Source organism: Pinus tabuliformis, chromosome 9, assembly GCF_031772625.1.
Source record: "Pinus tabuliformis cultivar Carrire ecotype Pingquan chromosome 9, CPIR1, whole genome shotgun sequence".
Taxonomy (NCBI): domain Eukaryota; kingdom Viridiplantae; phylum Streptophyta; class Pinopsida; order Pinales; family Pinaceae; genus Pinus; species Pinus tabuliformis.
The window spans coordinates 1274982292-1275004865 of record NC_142307.1 but is presented as its reverse complement, the minus strand read 5'-3'; the positions used below and the strand labels follow the sequence as shown (position 1 = coordinate 1275004865).

General features: G+C 39.5%; 1 protein-coding gene across 1 annotated transcript in view; it reads left to right on the top strand.

Moving 5' to 3' along the window:
- The window catches only part of LOC149153203 (phospholipid hydroperoxide glutathione peroxidase), a 36623-nt gene extending 15193 nt beyond the window's left edge, over positions 1-21430 (top strand). Inside the window, exon 2 of the mRNA XM_089439107.1 lies at positions 20771-21430. Coding sequence (XP_089295233.1) covers positions 20771-21001 — 231 coding nt within the window. The 3' untranslated portion in view covers positions 21002-21430. The remainder of the gene's footprint in view (positions 1-20770) is intronic.
- Positions 21431-22574: the final 1144 nt, after the last annotated feature.

Here is a 22574-nt window from a genome sequence, read left to right as displayed (position 1 = left end):
ATTGAAGTGCTTTCAATCAAGGAAAGGAAGCTGCCAAAGGAAGTCTAGATGACCAAAAGGAGAAAAGAGGTATGTATATAATTGATATATTAAGTCATGTCATCATATAGTTGCTGACAACATGGGTAAATGCTCCACGTTGTGAGCATGATCAAGGATCTCTTCCTTTGAAAAATGCATGAAAGCAAGGTTCACATATTGACAATATGAAATCAACATAATATATCCTCATATGGAATATGAGGTGGTTGACAATCATGATGGAGGAACTTGGTCAAGAAGTTCCTGGGGAAGAAATATGTAAAGGAAGGAAGGAGAGATCGTAAAAGTGGCAACTATGGTCTCATAAGGGAAGAAAGTCAACATCTGATGACTAAAAGAGTTAGACATGACATCTACATAGAAGGTATGAAGACCTTGATAAGGTCTGTAAAAGAATGAAGACCCTTGACACATGAATTCTTGGAGATGTGCTTATGAACGTGCATGATGTTGCAAACAAACAAGATATCACGATGAAGGGCCATCACAAAAGGTAACTATGATTTGATATTCATTAGTTGATTTTTGAATAACATCTGGATGGGTTGATACATGGCTACTGAAAAAGGGTTGTAGATATCACCTACAACTGTCACTCATGTGGTTGGATGAAAGATTCAAAAGGAAACATGACTTGAAAGAGGTAATGGTATGAGGAAAAAGCCAGATGTGAACAAAAGGATCACTTTCTAACTGAGAGAAGGATGACATGACTGATGTGGCTCGTGAAGGAAAGTGATGGATGGCCGATACCCTACAAGAAGATGAAGGCTCCATAATGTTGAAAATAAACTTCGTGACATAAAAAAAAAGGAGCCCCACAAGTAGTTGATAGTTCCATAATATCCACCTAGAGCAGAAAGTTGCTTGAAGCAAGTCCTCGATTAAGAGGGAGCTTGGACAAGTCTCTAGATAAGAAGGAGCTTGAGAAGGGAGAGTAGACACATCATTCTTGTCTTCACTTTGGGATGAAAGAATGGAGGATTGGGTAAGCATATTGCATCTGATACTCTTTGAGGATGAGGTAGGGCATCCAAGATAAGAGTAGTCGAAGAGGACTGATATTCTTTGAGGACTAGGAATCCAAGATATAGTCTTGGAAAGACATTTTGTGAACACCCGAGTGGGGTATGTGTCTTGAGAGACAATGATGATGGTGTCTGTAAGTTATTGGTCTTGCCAACATTGTGCTATGATCTTGTGGAGAGATAGAGTTGTTAGTCAAGGCCTTGCTATGTGAAAATGTTGGATGATATGATGTTAAACAGATGGGTTAGCAATTCGACTCTTCTTATGAGAATTCTTCAGATTGAGAATGTCCAAGTACCTTGTATGGATTATGAATAACTCCCTAGTTAAGAGGGAGTGTTGAAATATGTAACTAGTTTTGGTCTTCATAATGACATATGTAATCATGATTTTATGTATTTGATGTAATAAGCAAAATAAATTTATTATTGTTATTCTTGAGGCATGGGCATGTCATTGAGTCTACAAGTCCAATGAGTCATTGTCATGTATGAAAGACCTTTTTGGCATGTTACATACTGAAAAGAAAAAAATTATTTGAGTCAAAATACAGTCAAAAGACCCTCCAAGGCCTTGTCATCAAGTCGACCTACACAAGTGGACAAGTCAGCCTAAAGGAAGCAATTCATACCCCTCAAAAGCCTATAACTAAGAAGGAACTCAACCTCATTAGCACACTTACTCAAGCAAGTTCGATCTCCTCAAGATAGAAGCTGGAAAAGGATGAAAAATGAGAAGAAAAGCAAGATCAAAATTTTTGGCCTCTCTCCCTCTGGTGTTAGGGTTTCTACTGTTGCTGGGCAAGTCAAAGTGTTGTTGGGGAAGTCAAAGTGCTGTTGGGAAGTCAAAGTGTTGCTGGGCAAGTCAAAGTGCTAAGAAGAAACTGCTGGGTCGAAATCCCAAAAGAATTTGTTGGGCAGGTCGAAGCTGCAGAAGAATTCACTAGGCATGTTGAAGTTGCAGAAGAATTTGCTAGGCAAGTCAAAGTTGCAGAAGAATCTGCTGAGAGGTCGAAATTGCAGAAGTTGTTGGAGGGAAAGCTCGTTAAGGAAGAAAGGTTTGACTTGGTCTTGGAGGGTCTTGGTCAAGGGTCATAGGTCTTGGAATTCGTCAATTGAAGATTTTATAAGAAGAGAAGAATTCTTGTGGGTTTTCCTCTCAGTTAGAGAGGTTTTGGCCCCCCTTCTCTCTCCTCCATGTGACACAATCCCGCATCTCACATCACAACAATCCCATAATCTAAAACTTCAAAGACCTTGTGGGGACCGATTTGCGATTTTTGTGTAACATCGCTGGGGGTTGGGAAAACTGTTTATAAAGGAAAAGCGCAACAAAACAAGGGCCGGGCCGCCACTCTCTCTCCCCTCCACGTGGCATTGACGATCGGCTATCGACGGAGTCCCAGGGTTCACACTTAACGGTATCAACAGGATTCTAACCTAAAAGATCTGTGAGTCGGTGATTGTGCAATAAAGTGGTGCATCGTGGGGGGGTCGAGAAAACCAAATACAAAGGAAAATCATGAAAAATAGGGTCGGGCTGACCTTTTTCTCTCTCCTCAGGGGAGCCACGTGGCGGCATGTGATTGGTTCTCGAAGCTGACATGGCAGCTAACGTCAGCAATGACGTGGCAATACGGATGCTGATATGGCGGGTGGACATGTGTCACTCATTTTTGCGTTTTCAAGGGTCATATGGGGCCATTTCTGGGTGCCACATGTCACCACTCATAGGGTGACACGTGGCAATGATGACGTCACCCCAGGGTATTGGTGATCGATGATTGCGCAAAGTGAAAGTTCTTCCTACCGTTGATACACCTCCTCGGCTGCGATTGCGATCAGGAAAAAGGCCTCGAATGCGATATGTTATGTCTTGCAATTTTTACGGATTTTGCGTCCGAGAAATCAACCGATGCGGTGTAAGGAGAGATTGAAGGTATTTTCAAGTTATAAAGGAAGAGGCCCCCTGCGCAGCTGTTGAGAGCCTTAGCATCGAAGCACAAAGCCCTTGGTCCCAGCCCCGGTCATATGCAGAGCACTACAAAAGGGGTCATAATAAAGTGGAGCTAAGGGGGAAACCCAAAGGTGCCCTTTTGCCTGTTCCAGAGGTAAAACGCCTGTGCCCTTTTGCCTGTTCCAGAGGCCAGATCAGAGCGCCGATTGTGCTCAGAAGTTTTTTATGGTGGAAATGACAGAGTTGGCCCCGGAGGTGGTTGTAACAGTGAATCAGGAGAGGGAGCATTCAAAACCAAGTATCGACACCCCCATAAATGGCCCTTTGTAACCCGTTCTCAAGGTCGGTGCCAAAGGTCTTAAAGACGGAGTGACGAGAGTTAGCTGAGTAGTGCAGGAGCATCTACCCTGAACTAAATGTGGCCATGAAACTGAAGTGATTATAGGGATGGGGTGCTGGGATTTTGCATTAATGTCTCACTTGTTCTGTGATTCTGTGATGTGCTTTCCTTCGGGAATCCATTACTATTGTTTTTAATGTTTCTTGGATATAGAACTTCCCCTGGTAGAGAGAGCAAGCTGACTTGACAGCTGAAAACTCGGCCCAAGATTTTATGTAGTGAACCATGATTAAACACACCCCCTCTTCTTATAAATAGGGGGTCACAACACTAAAAAGGAGTTCTGAAATCTGAAAGAAAGTCAAATATTTTTGTGAAAAGTATCACTTAGTCACATAGATCTTGCAGAATATTACAGTAGTAGTGGTGATTCCTCCTTTGATGTATTACAGTCTGTTACTTTGTTTCATTCATCTTGTATGTTTTCCTCTTTGAATTCATGTGATAATAGATACTATGATATTTCAGACTTGTCTACAGATTCATCTACGTTAAAGTGTTAATGCATATGCCTGTGTGAGGGGTTGAAATTATATTTCCAAAACTGTATTGCGTGAAGCATATCATTCATTTCTTCTCTGTCCATTACATCTTCCTATCACTTAGATAGTTATAGTAAATCTTATGGTTTCAGGCTCTATATTTTATATATAGAATTCTTGGTACTCTGAGCTCTATATCCCGAGTTGTCCCTTTCTTTGTCTTCTCTCATTTATCTTATAAAGATGATTAAACTGTAAGTCTTTGAAGTGCTTGGCCCCCACTATTTCTGTTATATTTCTGGGAACTATGTGTGTGTGGAAATGCTGAAACATACGGCTTGTATCTTTGAATGAAAGAACCAACTCTCTGATATCTATGTATAGAATATGGGTGGTGTCTCCTCCTGCTTGAGAATCATTTGAGGCACACCGATTTAGATGTACCCAGGCACTGGTCTTGTAAGCAATCCAAGGCTGTCTCTGGGAGCGACAACACCCAACAACCTTTTCTTTAGTGAAATTCTTCAGTTCAACAAGAGACACACTTAGATTATCTAGTCAACCCAACGTTGCATGAAGCGGGGACGCTTTTTGGAAGTGGGGACGTGGAAGTGTCATTTTCCAAAAATCTAGGAAGCAAAGTGTCTATTATATATATATATATATATATATATATATTTTTTTGCATTTATATTTTAAAAAAACATCTCAAATACCAAGTTAGTTGTAGAAGACATGAAAACATGCATATTTTTACATAAATCAAGATAGATATGGCATCCATGATTCCATTGTACATCAATACGAGCATCAACCATCTAGATTCTAGCAATTACAATCATACAGCGAATTTTTAAGCATGTCATAAAACATAAAACATTTAGAAGATAAAATCATCAAACATTAAAGTAACTTATCTAGCAAGTGAGCAATTGTCAACATGAGTCATGTTCAAAATTCAAATAATAATGTTTACAAAATAGGCCACTTGGCCACCACCAAGACTCAAGTACACATTGAACTAGGAAGAGTAAGACAAAAAAAGTTAAAATTCACAGCAAGACCACAAGGCTAATCTATGACAAAAGTAGCAAATTGTGGATATATATACTAATCTCTCCTCCTTCCACCACGAACAAGACGTGAGCCTCCACGTGGTGGCAATGAAGAAGATGGTGGCTTTGGAAGTTGTGGCAATGAAACTGATAAAGATGAAGTTCCTGCTGTTGGTGTTGAAGCATGGAACCCGAGAACTAAGGGACCAGATGGGGGTGGCATCTCAACTTGATCATCATCATCATGGATAAGAGCATCCTCCAATTGCTCTAATCACAACACTTCATCCCCCAAATTGGGCTCCTCTAGATTTTTGTCCCAAACCTTAAGGTCTTTATTAGTCTTTGCATCATCACAGTAATGGGACAACAATCGCAAGTTGTAGTGAACATAAACCAAGCTCTCTGCCCAATCTAAACTCAACCTGTTCCTTTTAACATGTTGGATGAAAGAATAAGAGGTCCAACACCTCTCTGTGAAGAAGTGTTTACCACCTGTGATAGCACCCACAATGCCAAATTTTGTAGAAGTGGAGTAGCACCTCCATGCATGTTCCACCACTCAAGAGAAGACAATGTCTCTCGATCTCTAATTGCATGCATGCTCCCAAATGGACCAGTGCTAAGCTTATAGTCGCTCAAATGTTTCTGTAGCATGGCAAAGTCCTCATGAGGGACTAATTTATCCAATTCTTTCATATAACCATTTAGAACCTCTGGATCTAGGTGTGGTTTTCTCCTGCTCCCCCCCAGGTGTTGGTGTTGAAAGCCATGATGGGTGATAGTATTTAGGTTTCAGAACATATGCTAAGGCATCAATGGAATGTTTAGCATATCCCATCGTTTTTCCACCTTTGCATGAATATAATTGTACAAGGTGATATCTCTAGGCTCAATAATGTCTTTAATGTACTCCAACATGCTATCCATTTGCTCATGCACGTCCCTAGTTATTGGCCAATCTGAATCTACAAACTTGATCATGTAATAAATTGGTTTGGTGAATTGCAAAACATATTTAATCTGTGACCAAAAGTAACTATCAAGAAGTGTTCTTGGCTACATTAGCACCATCTCTATCAGTGTTAATGTCTTCCCATGATTCAGAGGTCACCATATCAGTTAAAACTTGTCTCACCTTCACTCGCTGCCTAAAGGTGAGGTAATAACTTGAAATCTTGTTTTTGCGAATTTAAGCCACTGCAACTTGGAGAAAGTGCCATAAAAGTAGTTTACCCTTGTATGCCCTATGATAAATTTAATGAGTTGCTTTCCTCTCTTGTAAAGCTCGTTAATCCATCCACATTCTTTATGCTTCACAATATCATGCATCAAAAGGTTCAATATGTGCACCAAGCACCCAGACCAAAAGATGTGTGGATGAGTATGCTCAATAATTTTTCCTGTTGCCTTACAATTTGCTGCATTATCAATGATCACTTGAGCCACATTATTAGGACCAACATCTTTGATTGATTACAAAGGAGATCTTCAATGTTTTGGGAAGTTGCACTGATGGAGGACGTGTTATGACATGTAATAAACATTGCATCACTAGCAGAAACACCAAGAACATTTGTCAAATGTTGGTTACTAACATTTGTCCACCCATCTGATACAATGGATACCCCACAATCCACCCACTCGTTTGTAAAACGTGTCAAAGTTCTTTGAACCTTTGCTTTTTATCCCTCTAATAACATTGTTCTAGCTTTCTCATAGTTGTGGCCTCTTGTATCCTTTTGGGGCTTCATTGATAGCCTTAACCATATCATGCCAATGTTGATTTCTGGTAGCATCGGATGTGCTCTAAGCCTCAAAATTTGCAGGGAGGCTAGGACACATGTATTCCAGAATACCCAGAAATCGTTTTGGGAAATTCCACCCGGAGACAGTTTTATTAAAATAATTAATTATTTTTAGTGGATGCCTAGGTCTAAACTTAGGAAATTAAAATAATTAAAGGGAATTAATTAAATTGGGTGTGAAACTTTTAGAAGAAGACGAGGATCAAGTCAAAATGATCTAAGCCATTGATTATAATCAAATCTGGGCCGTTGATTGATCAACGAGAGGATTATAAGAAGAGGCTTGATGGCATTTGGAAGATACATCGAGTGAGTGATTAGAGATCAATTTTCTAGAGAGAGTAGCGTAACAGTTGCCGAAGAGGTCATCGAGGAGATTTCTTGCTGTGAGGGGCAAGGATAGTTTTTTTGGTTGGAGAGTTTTTTGATTCGGGGATACATTGTAGAGGAGGCAGAGAGAGATCTAGAAGAGCCACGCTGGGCAGCGCAGAGCCACGCTGAGGCAGCACAGAGTCACGCTGAGGCAGCGCGGAGCTACGCTGAGGTAGCACAAAGCCTGAGAGGAGATTCACAGTTTTGCTAAGGAGCAGATCAGATACAGTGTCAGGAGCCAGGGTGTGAGAGGATTGAGCATCCAACTAACAAATCGATCAACCCAAAGGAGTGAGAATGTCACCATCAGCTGTGACGCAAAGCAGTGCAGTGATTGCATAGACGCTGCGCAGAGGCGGCGTGGGGGTATCCATTTAGTGGCTGGATTAGTGTCGGATCTCCAGTGATAGTGTGAGGTATTTCTCACTAATTCTCTGCCAGTCAGATTCTCTGTATCAGATAGCTAGTAAGGCATCCAAAGATTGTATTCAGAAACCACTGCATAATAATAAAAACCCTTAGCCGCTGCACTAGTTTCCCAACATTAGGTTTTTTCGGGGACATTTGTCCAAAAACAACGATGTTAATTGTGTGTGTGGTTATTTCTTCTTGCTCAGTTCTTGTTTCCGCATATAATTTAATTAGTGAAGGCTGCAGTGATATTTACTTCAATATTTACAGTGTAACACAGTAAATAACTTGCATGAATTAACAAGTAGCAGAAGCAATATCAGTTTGCTATACTAGGGATTTGAGGTCTCCAAATTTTCACAGCCAATAGGGAGAGCGAAGCACATTGAATGGTACATCGTAAGCACAAAGAAACCGGGCTATCTTTCCATCCACATCATCCCTCCCAACAACATTAAGGAAATCCCCTGTTGTTCTTCTACTACCAGAGGTTGCAGAAGTACCATGAGGAGATGAGCTACCAAATCTAGATGTTGCACTTGATTTAGAATGAGGTTTTTGTTTATTGTTTTTTCTGTTGTGCAACCTCTTCTATTTGGATGTATTTTTGTTAAAATTGGCAACTAGGGTGAAACTCCATGTGGGTCTTCTTATTTATGGCAGCTGATATTTTTCTTGGATTCCTCTCACCGAGAGGTGTAGGATTGATCTAAAGATCATCCGATTCTGACATGTATTCATGGAGATATGAATTTAATTGTGTTACTTGACAATTTGTCAAGGTCGGCCAACAACCAAATTACCCCAACTTATCCTCAATGCTTTATTATAAATAGAAGAGGTCTTCAAGTCATTTTGTACACACACATCTCTTGTGATCTCTCTCCACTTGTTTGGGTTTTGGTGGAAGGATAGATCTAGAGGAGAATATGCTGTCCTAGAGGGTGATCTAGCCATGCCCTAGCTGCAGTCAAGGAAGGCATAGCTGCAGTCTGGTAGGAGCCCAGGTGCCCTAGCCGCAAGTCAATCAACAACCCTAATCTACGTAGTCAAGGAGGCTTCTATAATGCAGCAAGGAGAGGCTTTAACGCTACGAAAGAAAACCCTAAAAGAGCCCTAACTGCAGGTTTAGAAGAGACCTTAATCCACTGTTTCAGGAAGCCCTAAAAGAGACCTAGCCGTAGTCCTAGGATGAGACATCTAGACATAGAGAAAGGAATAATCTAGCCGCAGAGAAAGGAGGGTCAAGCCATGCCCTAATCCGCTGTATAAGTAGGATTATTGCTGCTGTAGCCGCAGTCCTAAAGGGTGATCTAAGCCACAGTTGGAGAGGCCTTAACCAACAACATGTGAAGGCCTAAATCCGCAGTTCTAAAGAGCCCTTATTTGCTGTTCAAAGAGGCCCTTATACGCTGTACTAAGGTGCCCTAAATCTGCAGTCTATTGAGCCCTAATTCACAGCTAGAGAGTGATCCTATTCTGCAGCAACTTGACCCTAATACGCAGCTACAGGAGGAGACATAATCCGCTGGTCAAAGGCAGTCCTAACAACAGTCATAAGAAGGCTTAGTTGCAGTCCTGAAGGAGGCCTAATACGCAACCTAACTGCAGTCACCTAGCCGCTGTCATGATGAATGATAAATCCATAATTGCTGTAGGTGACAACGTGGACTGTGTTGGGCATGTTCAAGCTGTTCTTGATCTCAGTTTGCTGGACAGAAGTATCCGTTGTAAAGAGGAGCCTAAGTCTGGTTGCTTAAGGGCTGATTGAGGAGACCTAAGTCTCAGTCCACTGCTGGGCTAGGCCGCAGGCCATAGCCAACAGTTGGAGGCATTTAAGTGCTGCGTTCAGAAGTATAACAGCCCCTCAAGGCAGCGTACAGAAGGAGGAACTGTATGAAGGCTAACCGCAGTCAATAGGTGGACTGTTGGATATGTTTAGGGTGCTGTGGCACTCAGAGCTTGTGCCCTAACTAGTGATCAGGTTTGCCAAGATATGCTTCAGTCCTTACAACATATATAAGATGCCAGATGGGCAGCCTTGACATGATCAGTGAAGCAGCAAAGGAAGAAGAGTTTTATGGAAGGAAAGCTTCAGTATTTTGGGTAATTGGTTGAGCAGTTCTATGCTTATCATCTGGTGCATATCTTCAGTCCTTGGTACCAAAAGTCCGTCCTCATTGTGTCATCTTCATGGTGAAGATCTCTGATGTCTGATCTTCTATTTGGCAAGCCAAGTATTGACTTCAAATCATTGTACTCTATCTCTCTCTCTCTCTTTGCTGAATTATTGAAGAATATAAGAAGAATTGATCAAGGGTTTCCCCACATTGGGGTTTGTCTCTGGATGGTGCCACATCTTGTGTCCTCTTGTCTTGGCTTGTCTTCTATTGTTATGTTTATGTTCTATCTGCACTTTATATCATGCTGATGTGATTGCTAATTTGAATATTCATATTGGGCTAACATGAAAAATTGAAGTAAATTGCGCTAAGTATAGAACATACCCTAAACTGAACAATTTTCTTCTTTGTTCAGCTGAAACCTTTGGGGAAATTGCTATCCCCATGACACCCTTTTTTTATCATTGTCCACACCCCACAAAGATGCCGCCTCATATGAGTATATGAACCACTATATGGTTTTCCTCCATGATAACCATGAGGGCACAAACAGTTGTAGCTTCCACCACCTTTACCCCCTTCAAGTTTGGTCACAAAATTCCACAAGGGTGTCAATGCAACTTTTTCCTATAGCATTTCAGTGTCCTCTTCATCCCATTCCTCTTCAAACCCTTCCTCTTCATCATACATTGGGTCACTCATATGGGGACCACTATCCTCCTGTTCTTCTTCCTTTCTATTCCTACTCCCCCTTGCATTATGAAAACCAAAAGTGGGATGATACATAAAAGCCAAAAGAACACCATTTTGGAATATGAATATAGATGGATAACTTGCAATGAAGTGAGCAAGAAGAAAGAATGGGAAAGAGTAGGAGAAGGAGGAGAGAAAATACAAACAACGACAGAAAAATGAGGGAGTTTGGAGTTTTCACTTACCTCTTTAGCTCTTGTAGATGGAAGCTCTTCTTTACTCCTCTAAGCGCCTTCTCTTTCACTTCTCCTAGGTCCTCCTGCTTCACTCCTCCAAGCTCTCCTCAAGCCTCTCTTCTCCAAGCTCTCTTCTCCTCTCATTTTCCTCTCTTCTCCAAGCTCTCCAAAAATACAAGAGTGAGGAAATGAGCTTTATCCACATCTCTATCATTTCCATAACTCAACCTAAACCCACCCCCAACTCAAGTTAGAGAAAAAAAATAAGTCTTTTGGGTCGGCTGCAGGGGATTCGTGCTCGATTCGCCGCAGATTTGCCGTTGGATCTGCAGTTTAGAGTGCTTTATTTATAGTCTTCTTGCGTGGCTGAATGGGTGCTTTTTTAACTGGGCCGGCTTGACTAGAGGGGAGTTGACTTCTTTTGGAGCCAAAAATTCAATTTCAAAAATTTAAATTTCCTCTTTTCAAAAGGACATGAAGAACATACCTTAATATTTTGTTTTTGACACTAGCATGAAGAACATGCTTAATTTTAATATTATAAATACATCAACGGTTAAAATATTAATTATGAAGATCGTCCATAGCTACAAAAATTAACAATGCCCACACATACCCCTTGTGCATCTCCCAGATGCCATGCGTTCTTGTCTTGGAAAATTGGTGGAACATAGGCTTTTATATGATAGACCTCCATATGAGTGAACTTTTTGTCCTAGTATATAGAAGTATTGCAGGTGATTCATATTGACCAAAGAACCTATAAGGGGAGTGCCCTAGTGAATGGTCATCCCACTGGCCTTTTGTCTTGGATAGATTATCAATTGCGCTCTATATCTCTTTTGTATTGTGGAAGTAAAGTAAAAGGTGTGGAGTTGTCTCTAGAGCTTCTTCACATAAATTATGCCTCTTGGGGTCTTTGCAATCTTGTCTTTGAAGATTATCCCAATTGAGTAGTAAGTTGTTGAGAGTAAGCCAAGCGAAAGACAAGTTTGGGAGGTCAGAGACCTCCCATATGTTCGTTCACATCCATTTGATCTTGTTACCGATTGGCAGTCGGAGAATATCCTATAGATGATTTTATTGAGTAAGTAGCCTATCCTTTTCATCCTTGAGCTCGATTGCTAAGGATGATTGGTTGGGCCTTGAATTGTTGCATTTTCTCATTTTCTCTCTTCACAGGCCCAAATTGATACTATCTTGCAAACATCTGATCCAATGAGAAATTGGCTAAAGTGATGGATACGTTTGTGAGGAATTTGTGGTGCCTCATATTAAGCTTCACTTATAGAAGTCTGGGCATCTTGTAGTTTTCATCTCTTGTGATCTAGATTCTAGTTGTCTACTTGCAATCTTGTTGACTTACCCTCCCTATCTTCCCAGACGGTCAATGGCTAATGATGTTGTAGGAATCATTGAAGGTGTTCCAAAAGTTCAACTCTCTCCTGAAGAGTTTGTTTGGGGTTCTGACCCATTCCTCAGTGGTCAATGGAAATGTGTATTTGTGGTACAAAATGTTTTACTGGAGGCCTTTTATTGCATTTGTTTTCCATCCACCCTTTATGCCAAGTGTTTTGAGAAATGTTTTGCTAGAGGCCTCTTATTGTATTTATTTTCCATCCACCCTTTGTGGCCAGTGCTTTTGAGAAGAAGAGCATATGTTTTATTACTTATTACCGATCAAATTAGCAATGTTGCTAAGGTCTTGGCAACCTGTTAGATGGGCAGACACAAAGCAGGGACCCGCTATCACCTTTTAGATAGATCAAGCCCCCTCTATTTAGGGTCAAAACCCTTTAAACAATCAAGGGAGAAGTCCCCAAATTACACTCAACAACTTCGGTACAAGACCAGTGCCTTATATGGAGTCATTTGGGGTGGACGTGTTTATTTTATAGTATATACCAGGGTTGCGGGGGAGCGCCCCTCCTCACGTCCCTGCTTTGAATTTGCGCTCTAGTTGGGGAGCGATTTTGGGAGTGTGCTCTCGGCAAAAAAAAACATGCTCCTTGGTTTTTTGGGAGCGTTTAGGGGAGCGGTTGGGAGGATTCGCTCCTTGACCACTCTCGTATGCTCCGAGAGCGCTTTTTAAGAGGAGGGAGCAGTCGGGGAGCAATCGCTCCCGACCGCTCCCCCTCTTAAAAAATGCTCCCATCCGCCGATGCTAAAAAAAGACTGCGAGACTGAGAGGGAGGGGCGATGACCAATGACAAAGAGGAGAGAGGAAAGGGAGGGAAAGGGGAGGGGGAAAAGATAGTAGACCCTCTCCCCTCCCATTATTCACTTCATCCATTGAGAGCAAGATATTTTGGAGCTTAGCGAGAGGAGCTTGGTGAGAGAGGAGCTTGAAGAGCTTGCAAGGGGAGATTGGAGCTTGGGATTGAAGGCCAAAGAGGTAGGATCTACACTCTGATCTAGCATTTTTTTTTAATGTTCATTGCTAAATAAATAATTTTTTTTTCTCCATTTCCCATTCCCATTCCTCCATTTTTTTGCAGACTCAAAACTTCAAAGTTCAAACATCATGGTTATATGGCTTGGCATTTTCTTCTTCTTGGTTCCTTTTTTGGTTATTATGGTATTGGAGAGTAGGAGGGTTGATCATGATGAAGTACAGGATGAAGAAGTGGGTTATAGTGGATTTGATGAAAACCTTGGAGAGGAGTACCTTGGTGAAGAGGAATAGAGTGAACATGATTTAGCCCAAAAAACTAAACAAGACCAAACCCCATTGTGGAAATATGTTTTTAGGCTTGGAGGGAGAGGGGGTGGAACCACTAGATTTGAATGCCCCCACTGCAACAAAACTTACACAGGGTCATACACTTGTGCCAGAAGGCACTTCTGTGGGAAAAGGCCATGGGATGAAGATAAACCAATAGGAATCAAAACTTGTGCAAGTGTGTCAGCAACAGATAGAACCAAATACATAAGGGAAGAGGAGGAAGCCCAATACAAATCTAAAAAATCAAAGGGTTTCTTTGAACATAGCTCACAATCACGTCAACATGCACAAAGAACTCCTTCAACATCCTCCCATGGCAGTGGATATGGAGGCATAGGGCCAAACATCTCTTTAAGGCGTAGAACCATATCAAATTTCCTTGATAAAGGGTGTAGGAATGATGTGGATTAAAAAATTTACCGGTTTCTCTATGCATTTGGGATACCATTCAATGTTCTTCACTCACCTTATTGGCATGAAATGGTTTTTGCCATAAATGATGCCCCTAAAAGATACAAGAGCCTTGGGTATGACAAGTCTAGAATTGTTGGACTTGATCATGAAAAAGCAAAAATATCACATTCTTTGAGTAGAATGACAAATTTTTGGACTGAGCATGGGGTGTCCATTGTATCTGATGGATGGACAAATGTAAAAGGCAAGCCATTGATAAGTGTTCTTGCTGTGTTTGTTAGTGGTGCCATCTTTCTTTCAGCATATGATTACTCAGAGAAGTTCAAGCTCGACATCAACATTGTAGAACCATTACTTGAAACAATTGAACGTATTGAGCCATAAAATGTCATCCAAGTCATCACTGATATTGCTGCTAATTGTAAGGCAAGGAGAGCAATTATTGAGGATAAATACCCCAACATATTTTGGTTTGGGTGTTTGGTTCACACAATGACCCTTTTGATGCATGATATTATTAAGAACAAAAGCCAACAATACAAATGGATTGGTGATTTGTACAAGAGAGGCAGACAAATGATAAAATTTATTACAAATCATAGCAATACCCATGGGCTTTTCCGTAGTCACTCAAGATTGGAGCTGTTGAAGATTGCAAAGACTAGATTTGCTAGCTATTACCTCACCTTTAGGCGCCTTTTGAAGTTGAGTCATTGGCTAGCATGGTATCAAGTCCACACTGGTAGGTATTAAAGGAAAGGGCTACAAATGTAACTGACGAATAAGGTTTTGAACAGGTGGTTAGTTTTGGGTACGTGTGAGGCAACTATTGGAATTCACCAACCCCATTTATAACATGATTTGTTTTGCAGATACAAATAAACCAATGATTGGGAAGGTGTATGAGCAAATGGATACCATGTTGGGGCAAATAAAAGATATTGTTCAGAAATATGATCCCAACTTGTATACACTGATTCACAATTGTGTGTGTACACGGTGGAATAAACTTAATGTTCCACTACATGCCTTGACGTATATCCTTATGCCAAAATACTACTCTCCATCTTGGTTGGGCCAACCTGCACGTGGGGGCGGGGTTAGGGTCAAATCCCATATAGATTCAGAGGTATCTACAGGATATATGCAAGCATCAGACAAGTTGGTACCTGACAAGGAGGAGTGTGCTAATCTGTATCTTGAATTAGGCAGATACTTCAGTTGCACTGGTTTGTTTGGTTCTTTGCATGCAATGGAAGATAGAGACAGATTTGATGCTCTCACATGGTGGGAAGCATATGGTGGCATGGGACTTTTGCCAAAAGTGGCAAAAGAAGTTCTCTCACAAGTTGTAAATACTTCTTCTGCAGAGAGGTGTTGGATGGAGCACCTATAGCTTCATACATAATGTGAGAAGAAACAGACTCAAGCTTGGTTTATGTACACTACAACTTGAGGTTGTTGAGTCATTATTGTGATCGGGCTTATGAGGATCCAACATACAAAATTTGGGACAACCACCCAAAGGACAATAATTTGCAGGATGGCACTATACATCTTGAAGTATTGGAAGCAGAACATATGAGAGATGAAGATGAAGCAACAACAACCATGCCACCCCCACCATCCAGTAGCAGTGCCAGTGCTCGAGTTCCAAGTCTTGTTTCTTTGCTGCCACCGCCTCCATCTACATCCTCACGTGGACAGCATGTGCCTTTTGGTTTTGGTCGTGAGACTGTGCGGGAGGAGATTCCTAGAAGACCACCACGACTTGCTCAGAAATTAGACATTTCTCGTGGCAAGAGGAAGCTGTAGATAATAGATTTACTTGTCTTTTCTAGTTTCTAGTAGTTTTAATCACTGTTGACTCTTTCATATTTATTATGATATTTTTTGTAAACAATATATGGCAATTTAAGTTTGAAGTTTGAAGTTGGCAATTATAACTCATTGGCAATGAATTATGAATATGATGCTTTGTGAAAGTTGAAAGTTGTTTCATTTCATTTCATTTGATGTTAGATATTCTTTGTTGTAATGGTTACACTTAGCTTACAAATACAACTTTGGTGATCAATTATGATAAATGTTATATATTGAATTTTGAAAGCTTGAAACTTTAAGATTGATGAATCACGAGACTCAATATGTTGTATGTTACTAACTTGTGGATGTGGTTGATGAAGATTATAACTTCTAGATGATTGTTGTTATATGGTTCAATCTATATTTTTTATGCTTTTTATATCGAATTCATCATTCTACATGTTTTTGTTGACATATATGCATCAAAATATAAAAAAATATTTATTATATAAAAAAACGCACCCGGAATTGCTCCCAAACCGGAAGCTTCTGAAAATGTCATTCCCACTCCCCGTTTTCGCTCCCGCTCCCAAGTAACCTTGGTATATACCTGCTGCTTAGTTATAAAAGTGTCACTGTGCTAGCAGAAATCTAAATAGAAAATATCAGTAGCCAAAATTCATTAAACATATAGCATGCAACCTATGGATTTTGGTCTACACTAAAAATCCTAAAAAAGTGACGTTAACTTTTAGTTTAGGTGATTGGTTAAGGAGGTATGGCTTAAAACAGCTTGTTGCTTTGTGTGACAGATTATAAAGTCTACATAAATTGCAGGAACAACAATCTGTTTTGTCTATTACAGCCACCCTACAAGTGCCTGAACACTCCTAGAGGGCTAGTCTAGGGGGTGGAAATGTTAGAGGGTTAATATAGAGCCTTTTGGGACTTCTCCTTTATCCAAATTTGACTGAAAACTCAATTTCCAGCAAGTTGGAAATTGAATTTCAGATTCTTGGGTGAAAGACTTGTGTGTTTAAGCACCCAGAAATTTCCATATTTAAAATATGCAATTACTTATGGCTGGAAATTAAATAAAATTACTCTAAATAATGGAAATAGTGCTTTCTACACAATTTGGAGCAAATGGCAATGCTCTAGAGTGAAGGTACTTACTTGGATAGCTGTAGAACTTGCTGAAAATTGTGCACATCGGTCTGGTAGAATAGCTTAATTTTCAGATCTGCAATTCCAATGGTTAGATACAAATATAAAAATAGCATGCAATGAAACTTGTATTCCATCTTGGTAAGATATATAAATTAAATCAATTATCCCCAAGATCTTAACTTACTAAAATATAAAAGCAAGAAAAACCAGCAAGTTGATATCCTATTCTAACTGCAGAAAATAAAATAAATTTTCGTATTTTGAAAATAAGTGGCTGTTGTGATATATCTGTGCCCCTTTTGGATTTCACCTTTTGCTGGAATGTGAAGCCAATATCGGTTAGTTAGACTCTTTTTCAATAAAATATCTATTAGTCATCCACATGTTGGAGACTTAGTGAATTAATTCACAAAATATTACAATATAAATTTTAATTCACCCACTAGGGTGTCGACTTGAAAAATTTCCACAATTTAGCTCAAGATTCCCTTTGTTCATCATCCATTGTTCAACTAATTGGTCCATTGGGTCTCCAATGGCTAGTTGACTTCACCAATGACTATTTTTGACTTTGCCTTTTCCTTTTAGTAATTCGACTTAGCCACATGGAAGCTGGATCTCCAATGCCCTTGACTTTTTGACAATTTCAGCAATTGGGTATGCTGAAATCGACTTGGATTTGAACTAGGAATCTCTTGGAATCTTCATATCTTGTCTAGCATTGCCACATCATCACCTACTTGCCACGTCATCATGCCTTGCTGGAGCTCTAACGCCCTTGGGAATTTGGAAAAACCAAGTCATGGGTTTTGTTCCTCTTGTTTTGTTGACCAATTTTGACATATTACATGTCAAATTTTGTTAAGATTTGCCCCTATTAAACCTCTTGGAATCTTGTTTTTATGCATTATCATGTCCTAGGGTTGCGGGGGAGCTGCTCCCCCCCGAACCCGCTCCCGAATCGTGCTCCCTTTGGGAGCGACTCGAGAGCGATCAGGGAGCGGGAGCGAAATTTTCGCTCCCTAGCCTTTTTTGCAATTTTTTTTTTGTAGAAATATTCCAAATGCAATTTTTTTTCAAAGAAATAAATAATTTTTTTGTGGGGCAGCCTAATTATCAAGCCTATGGCCCTAGTATTGATACACGATTCATGGTAATGTTAAATTCTTAAAGTAAAAGTGACATTCCTTTCACTTAAATTTTTAACATTACCATGAAATGACTCGGGATGTTTGAGAGTGGTTCCGACCTCAATGGATTTCATATGGAGAAAGTAGAATTTTAAATCTCATTCAAAATCCAGCAGACTTATCAATTTTTAAGGATTTCAAGATCGGGGGATTGCAATGTTTCCATTGGATTTTGTCATGTATTAGGGTGTGGAACTCGTATTTAATGAAGAGCACCAATCCCTCTATGTACCTTGATGTTAGTGACATTGGTTGTCGAACTCCTCTATCATGACCCTATTAAAAATGTAACCATCACTCAAACAAAATCTTGACTTGACATGCTATGTTTTTTCTATCTTATGTTAATGAGAGTGATATTAATGACAAAGATCTTGATTTTCCAACGAGACTCAAAAATTAGACATTTCTCGCAACGGCAAGAGGCCCAAGCATTAGCAATAGATAATAGATTTACTTGTCTTTTCTAGTTTCTAGTAGTTTTTATAACTGTCGACTCTTTCATATTTATTATGATATTTTTTGTAAACAATATATGACAATTTAAGTTTGAAGTTGGAAATTATAACTCATTGGTAATGAATTATGAATATGATGCTTCATGAAATTTGAAAGTTGTTTCATTTCATGTTAGATATTATTTGTTGTAATGGTTACACTTAGCTTACAAGTACAACTTTGGTGATCAATAATGATAAATGTTATATATTGAACTTTGAAAGCTTGAAACTTTAAGATTGATGAATCATGAATCATGAGACTCAGTGTGTTGTATGTTACTAACTTGTGGACGTGGTTGATGAAGATTATAACTTCTAGATGATTGTTGTTATATGGTTCAATCTATGTTTTTTAGATTTTTTTATATCTAATTCATCATTCTACATGTTTTTGTTGACATATATGCATCTAAATATAAAAAATAATATATATATATATATTATACAAAAAAATGCCTGGGATTCGCTCCCAAACCGGGAGCTTTTGAAAATGTTGCTCCCGCTCCCAAGCAACCTTGTCATGCCCAAGTGGATGATCTCTAATGCCCTTGAGGATTTACAAAATTTGAAGCATAGGTTTTGTTCCTCTCATTCAGTAGACCACTTTTGATGTAATGCATGTCACAAATAATCCAATGCTGCCCTTGTTCTGCCCCCTAGAAAATTTCTTCGACTTGTTGACCAAGTTTGGCCAAGTTGTGATTAGCCTCTGGATGCTCATTTCACATGGCATGGTGTCCTCTCATCAAACTGCACAATGTGAGACTAACTTTACTTTTTTGACCATTGCGACCACTTTGCATTGGAAATGTGAACGTTGTCAAAAGCGACTGCTATGTTTTAAGAGCTGTCATGAGGAATTTGCATAAAGGCCAAGGTCACATACAGACTCGATAAACTCTAAGCATGTGGAATGACATAGGTGCACCTCAATGCATGTTGCCCATACTCCGGTGATCACCCCTACAAATGCAGGCTCCCATAAAAACCATGAATCCATAAGAGAGGTCACCTAAAGCCCTCCAATCCAGTTAGGGACGAAAGTGACCTTAAGTGGAACTTTAAGGGATAGGGCATGGTCTGACCAAACAACTGAATACAGACTCAATGACAAAAACATAGGTCTGAGATGCCTAACACATGGCCCCGCATGTTTTTTTACATGGCTTTTGACTTCTGGCCTTGGGCTTACAATGGTGATGAATGCTGCATTGAAAAGTATATGTACCCCAGCTGATAGGCAGGGTGACATGACCCATCCTCCAAATTCTTTAGGCTTTGAAAGCTCCTCCCAGCTGACAAGTGGGAAAACTTTTCTCCTTATTATCTTTCAACGAGTATCTGAGCATGAGCTGTGTGAGGAATTGAGTATTCTTTTAGGGATGCACCCAAGTGAGAGTCAATATACAGGGATAATGTTTAGCACATTCTTTTTGAGGATTACTCAGCCGGCCACAGCTATCCATTAACGAATTCAATGTGCTATTCTGGCTTGGATTTTGTTCAGTGAACAGAGCCAGTCTCTATTGCAGTAATTGAGTGGCTTTAGGTTAAAGCCTATGTAGGTTAGGCTGTTCTTGAAAATCTGATCTGAGTAAAGTAGGTATTACAGGACCATGTCCTTGTGGGCTTGGGCGACCACATTGATTCTGATAGATGATTTCCCTAGTTTGATTTTGATCCCTGTAGCTTCACAGAAGACTTTGAGAAGTTGCAGGATTCTTTCATCTCAGCTGCTGGCCCATTTTCAAACAGGAGGAAACAATCCACAAACAGTAGGTGGGTAGCTTTTACCCAAGCTGTCAATTGAATTCCCCCAGTAGTTCCCGAGCTGATTTTATTCTACATTAGTTTACTAAAAGCTTTGGTGACCAAGAGGAAAAGGAGGGGGAGGTCAACCTGAAAGCTTGAAGGATTTTTCTATTCTTTCTGGGTTCCTCTATGACCTCAACAATGTCAGTAAATTACTTATCTGATGGTTGAATGGGAGATTCTTTATCTATTTTGAAATTATGTATCTGATGGATGCATGGAAGATCTTCTTGAAAATTTACTTTAAACAGATAAACTGTTGAGATTCCTGTTTTCTGTATTCATTTTCAAAGAATTGGTATTTTCCATGCCGATTTACATAATTCACCAGCTAAGCAGGAACTGTATTGTCTGGAAGTTATTTATTTTGAAGTTCTTGCTATAAATGTTTTAGCTTTTTTGGACAAACGCTTTTTAACATTTGGACATTTTTTGATGAATGCTATGGTTTCTGTTGATGTTATTATTTTCAAGGTCATTATCTTTGAATTTGGGTTTATGAAGGCTTCTGTTTCACCTGATAACTTTGTTTAAATGTTGGTCCAGGGCTTTAGATGGTACTCACAAAAGCTTCAAGTAGACGAGGATGGAGACGTTGCTGAAGAGTTTTTGAACGAGGTTTTACCAGACTTGGCAGGCACATATGATTCAAGAGAGGTCTCAAGATTACAAGTTAACCCTAATACAAAGCCAGTCAAATTAGGGACCCGAATGTCCGCAGAGGGTGGAAATGTGTATCAGATTGTAGAACATGCTGGTGAACTTAGGTGGGTATGATATCTAGCTAGACAAGTTATACTCAATTCAAGTGGCAGACGATTAATTTTTTTGTTTATGGAGAAGCTTTATTGGAGGCCTAAGAAGCAGGCAGTTGTCAAAAGAGCAAGTGCATGATAATGATAGTCTGATAACGAGGCTGTTGAATCTTATAAATGCATAATGCTTCCTTTTGTTAATCTAAATATCAAGTCATAAATTCTTTCAATTTGATCAAGACTAGTGTTATTGTTAAGCCTTTGGGAGAGGTTATATACTGTCTTTATGATATAGAAATTGAAGGTTAATTATTGAATGTAAAGGCATCTACGCATGATGTCTTGAAAGTTTTAGGTGCTATATTTGTTTCAATTTAGTACTCACTGCGAGCTCATTATACTGTTGTTACATGTTCCTCTGTGGTATCTAATTCGTCTCTCATTCATTTCACTGTTATTTGTCACCTCTTAACTATTCTTTCAGGCAGAGGCTTACAATCCTGATGTGACATGTATATTTGAATAATGATGTTTTGACTTTCGAGACCAGAGACTATCCTTGCTGGTGGGAGTGAACTTGTTTGACTATGGTTGTTGGTAAGAAGGGAAGGTCTTTTACATCTGCTATTCAATGTTTTCTGCACACTTCAATAATATGTGGGCTGACAGTTCAATAATATGAACTAGTTCACACCAATCGATGCCAGGCTCCTTTCTTTCTGATTTTGAAGCGACTTCATCTATATATACTTGCCAAAAGATTTTATCTCACATGTTTTAATTCCTGATATATTGGACTGTTAATGTGCTGGTTGTAAAATTCTCAAAGATGAGCCCACTGATGATGTTTCTCAGTGTGCTGTCTATTGCAATGTTCTGCAATTATCTATACCTATCACAGATCATAGTTGACTTGCAGTTTCTCTATGAGCTATTGTGCAATTAGATTATTATGGCTACTTAATATTATTTAATAAGGTAATACTCTACTTGCTTTGCAATTTCTTCACTGCTTTAAGGTGCATCTTGGTAAGTTACATTTTCTTGAACCCTCTGCTAAGGTGGTTTGATCTAGATGATTTTTCTAAAGAAATTTCAGTCATCTGAACATTTGATTTCTGGGTTTTACAGTCTACAGTTTTCGCTCTGTAAAGACATCATTTGTTGAAAACAGGGAATCTTGCAAGGTGGAGGCAAGTGTTATACTGGTTTTAAATAGTCAAATTTACTAAATTTGCAGTTGTGTATGTCCCTATATAACCATTCTTTTCATCATTTGTACTGTTTAGGCATTTTAGTTTACAGTCTACAGTTTTTGCTCTGTAAAGACATCATTTGTTTAAAACAGGGAATCTTGCAAGGTGGTGGCAAGTGTTATACTGGTTTTACATAGTCGACTTTACTAAATTTGCAGTTGTGTGTCCCTCTATAACCATTCTTTTCATCATTTGTACTGTTTAGGCATTTTAGTTTCAAGTCATTCGTGTACTTCTCGATTAAATTGACAGTTCAAATCATCGAGGATGTGATGTGTATGTTTTTTATTGAATGCTCGAGTAACTGTTTATTATCCTTACACTGGAAAAAAGAAAAAC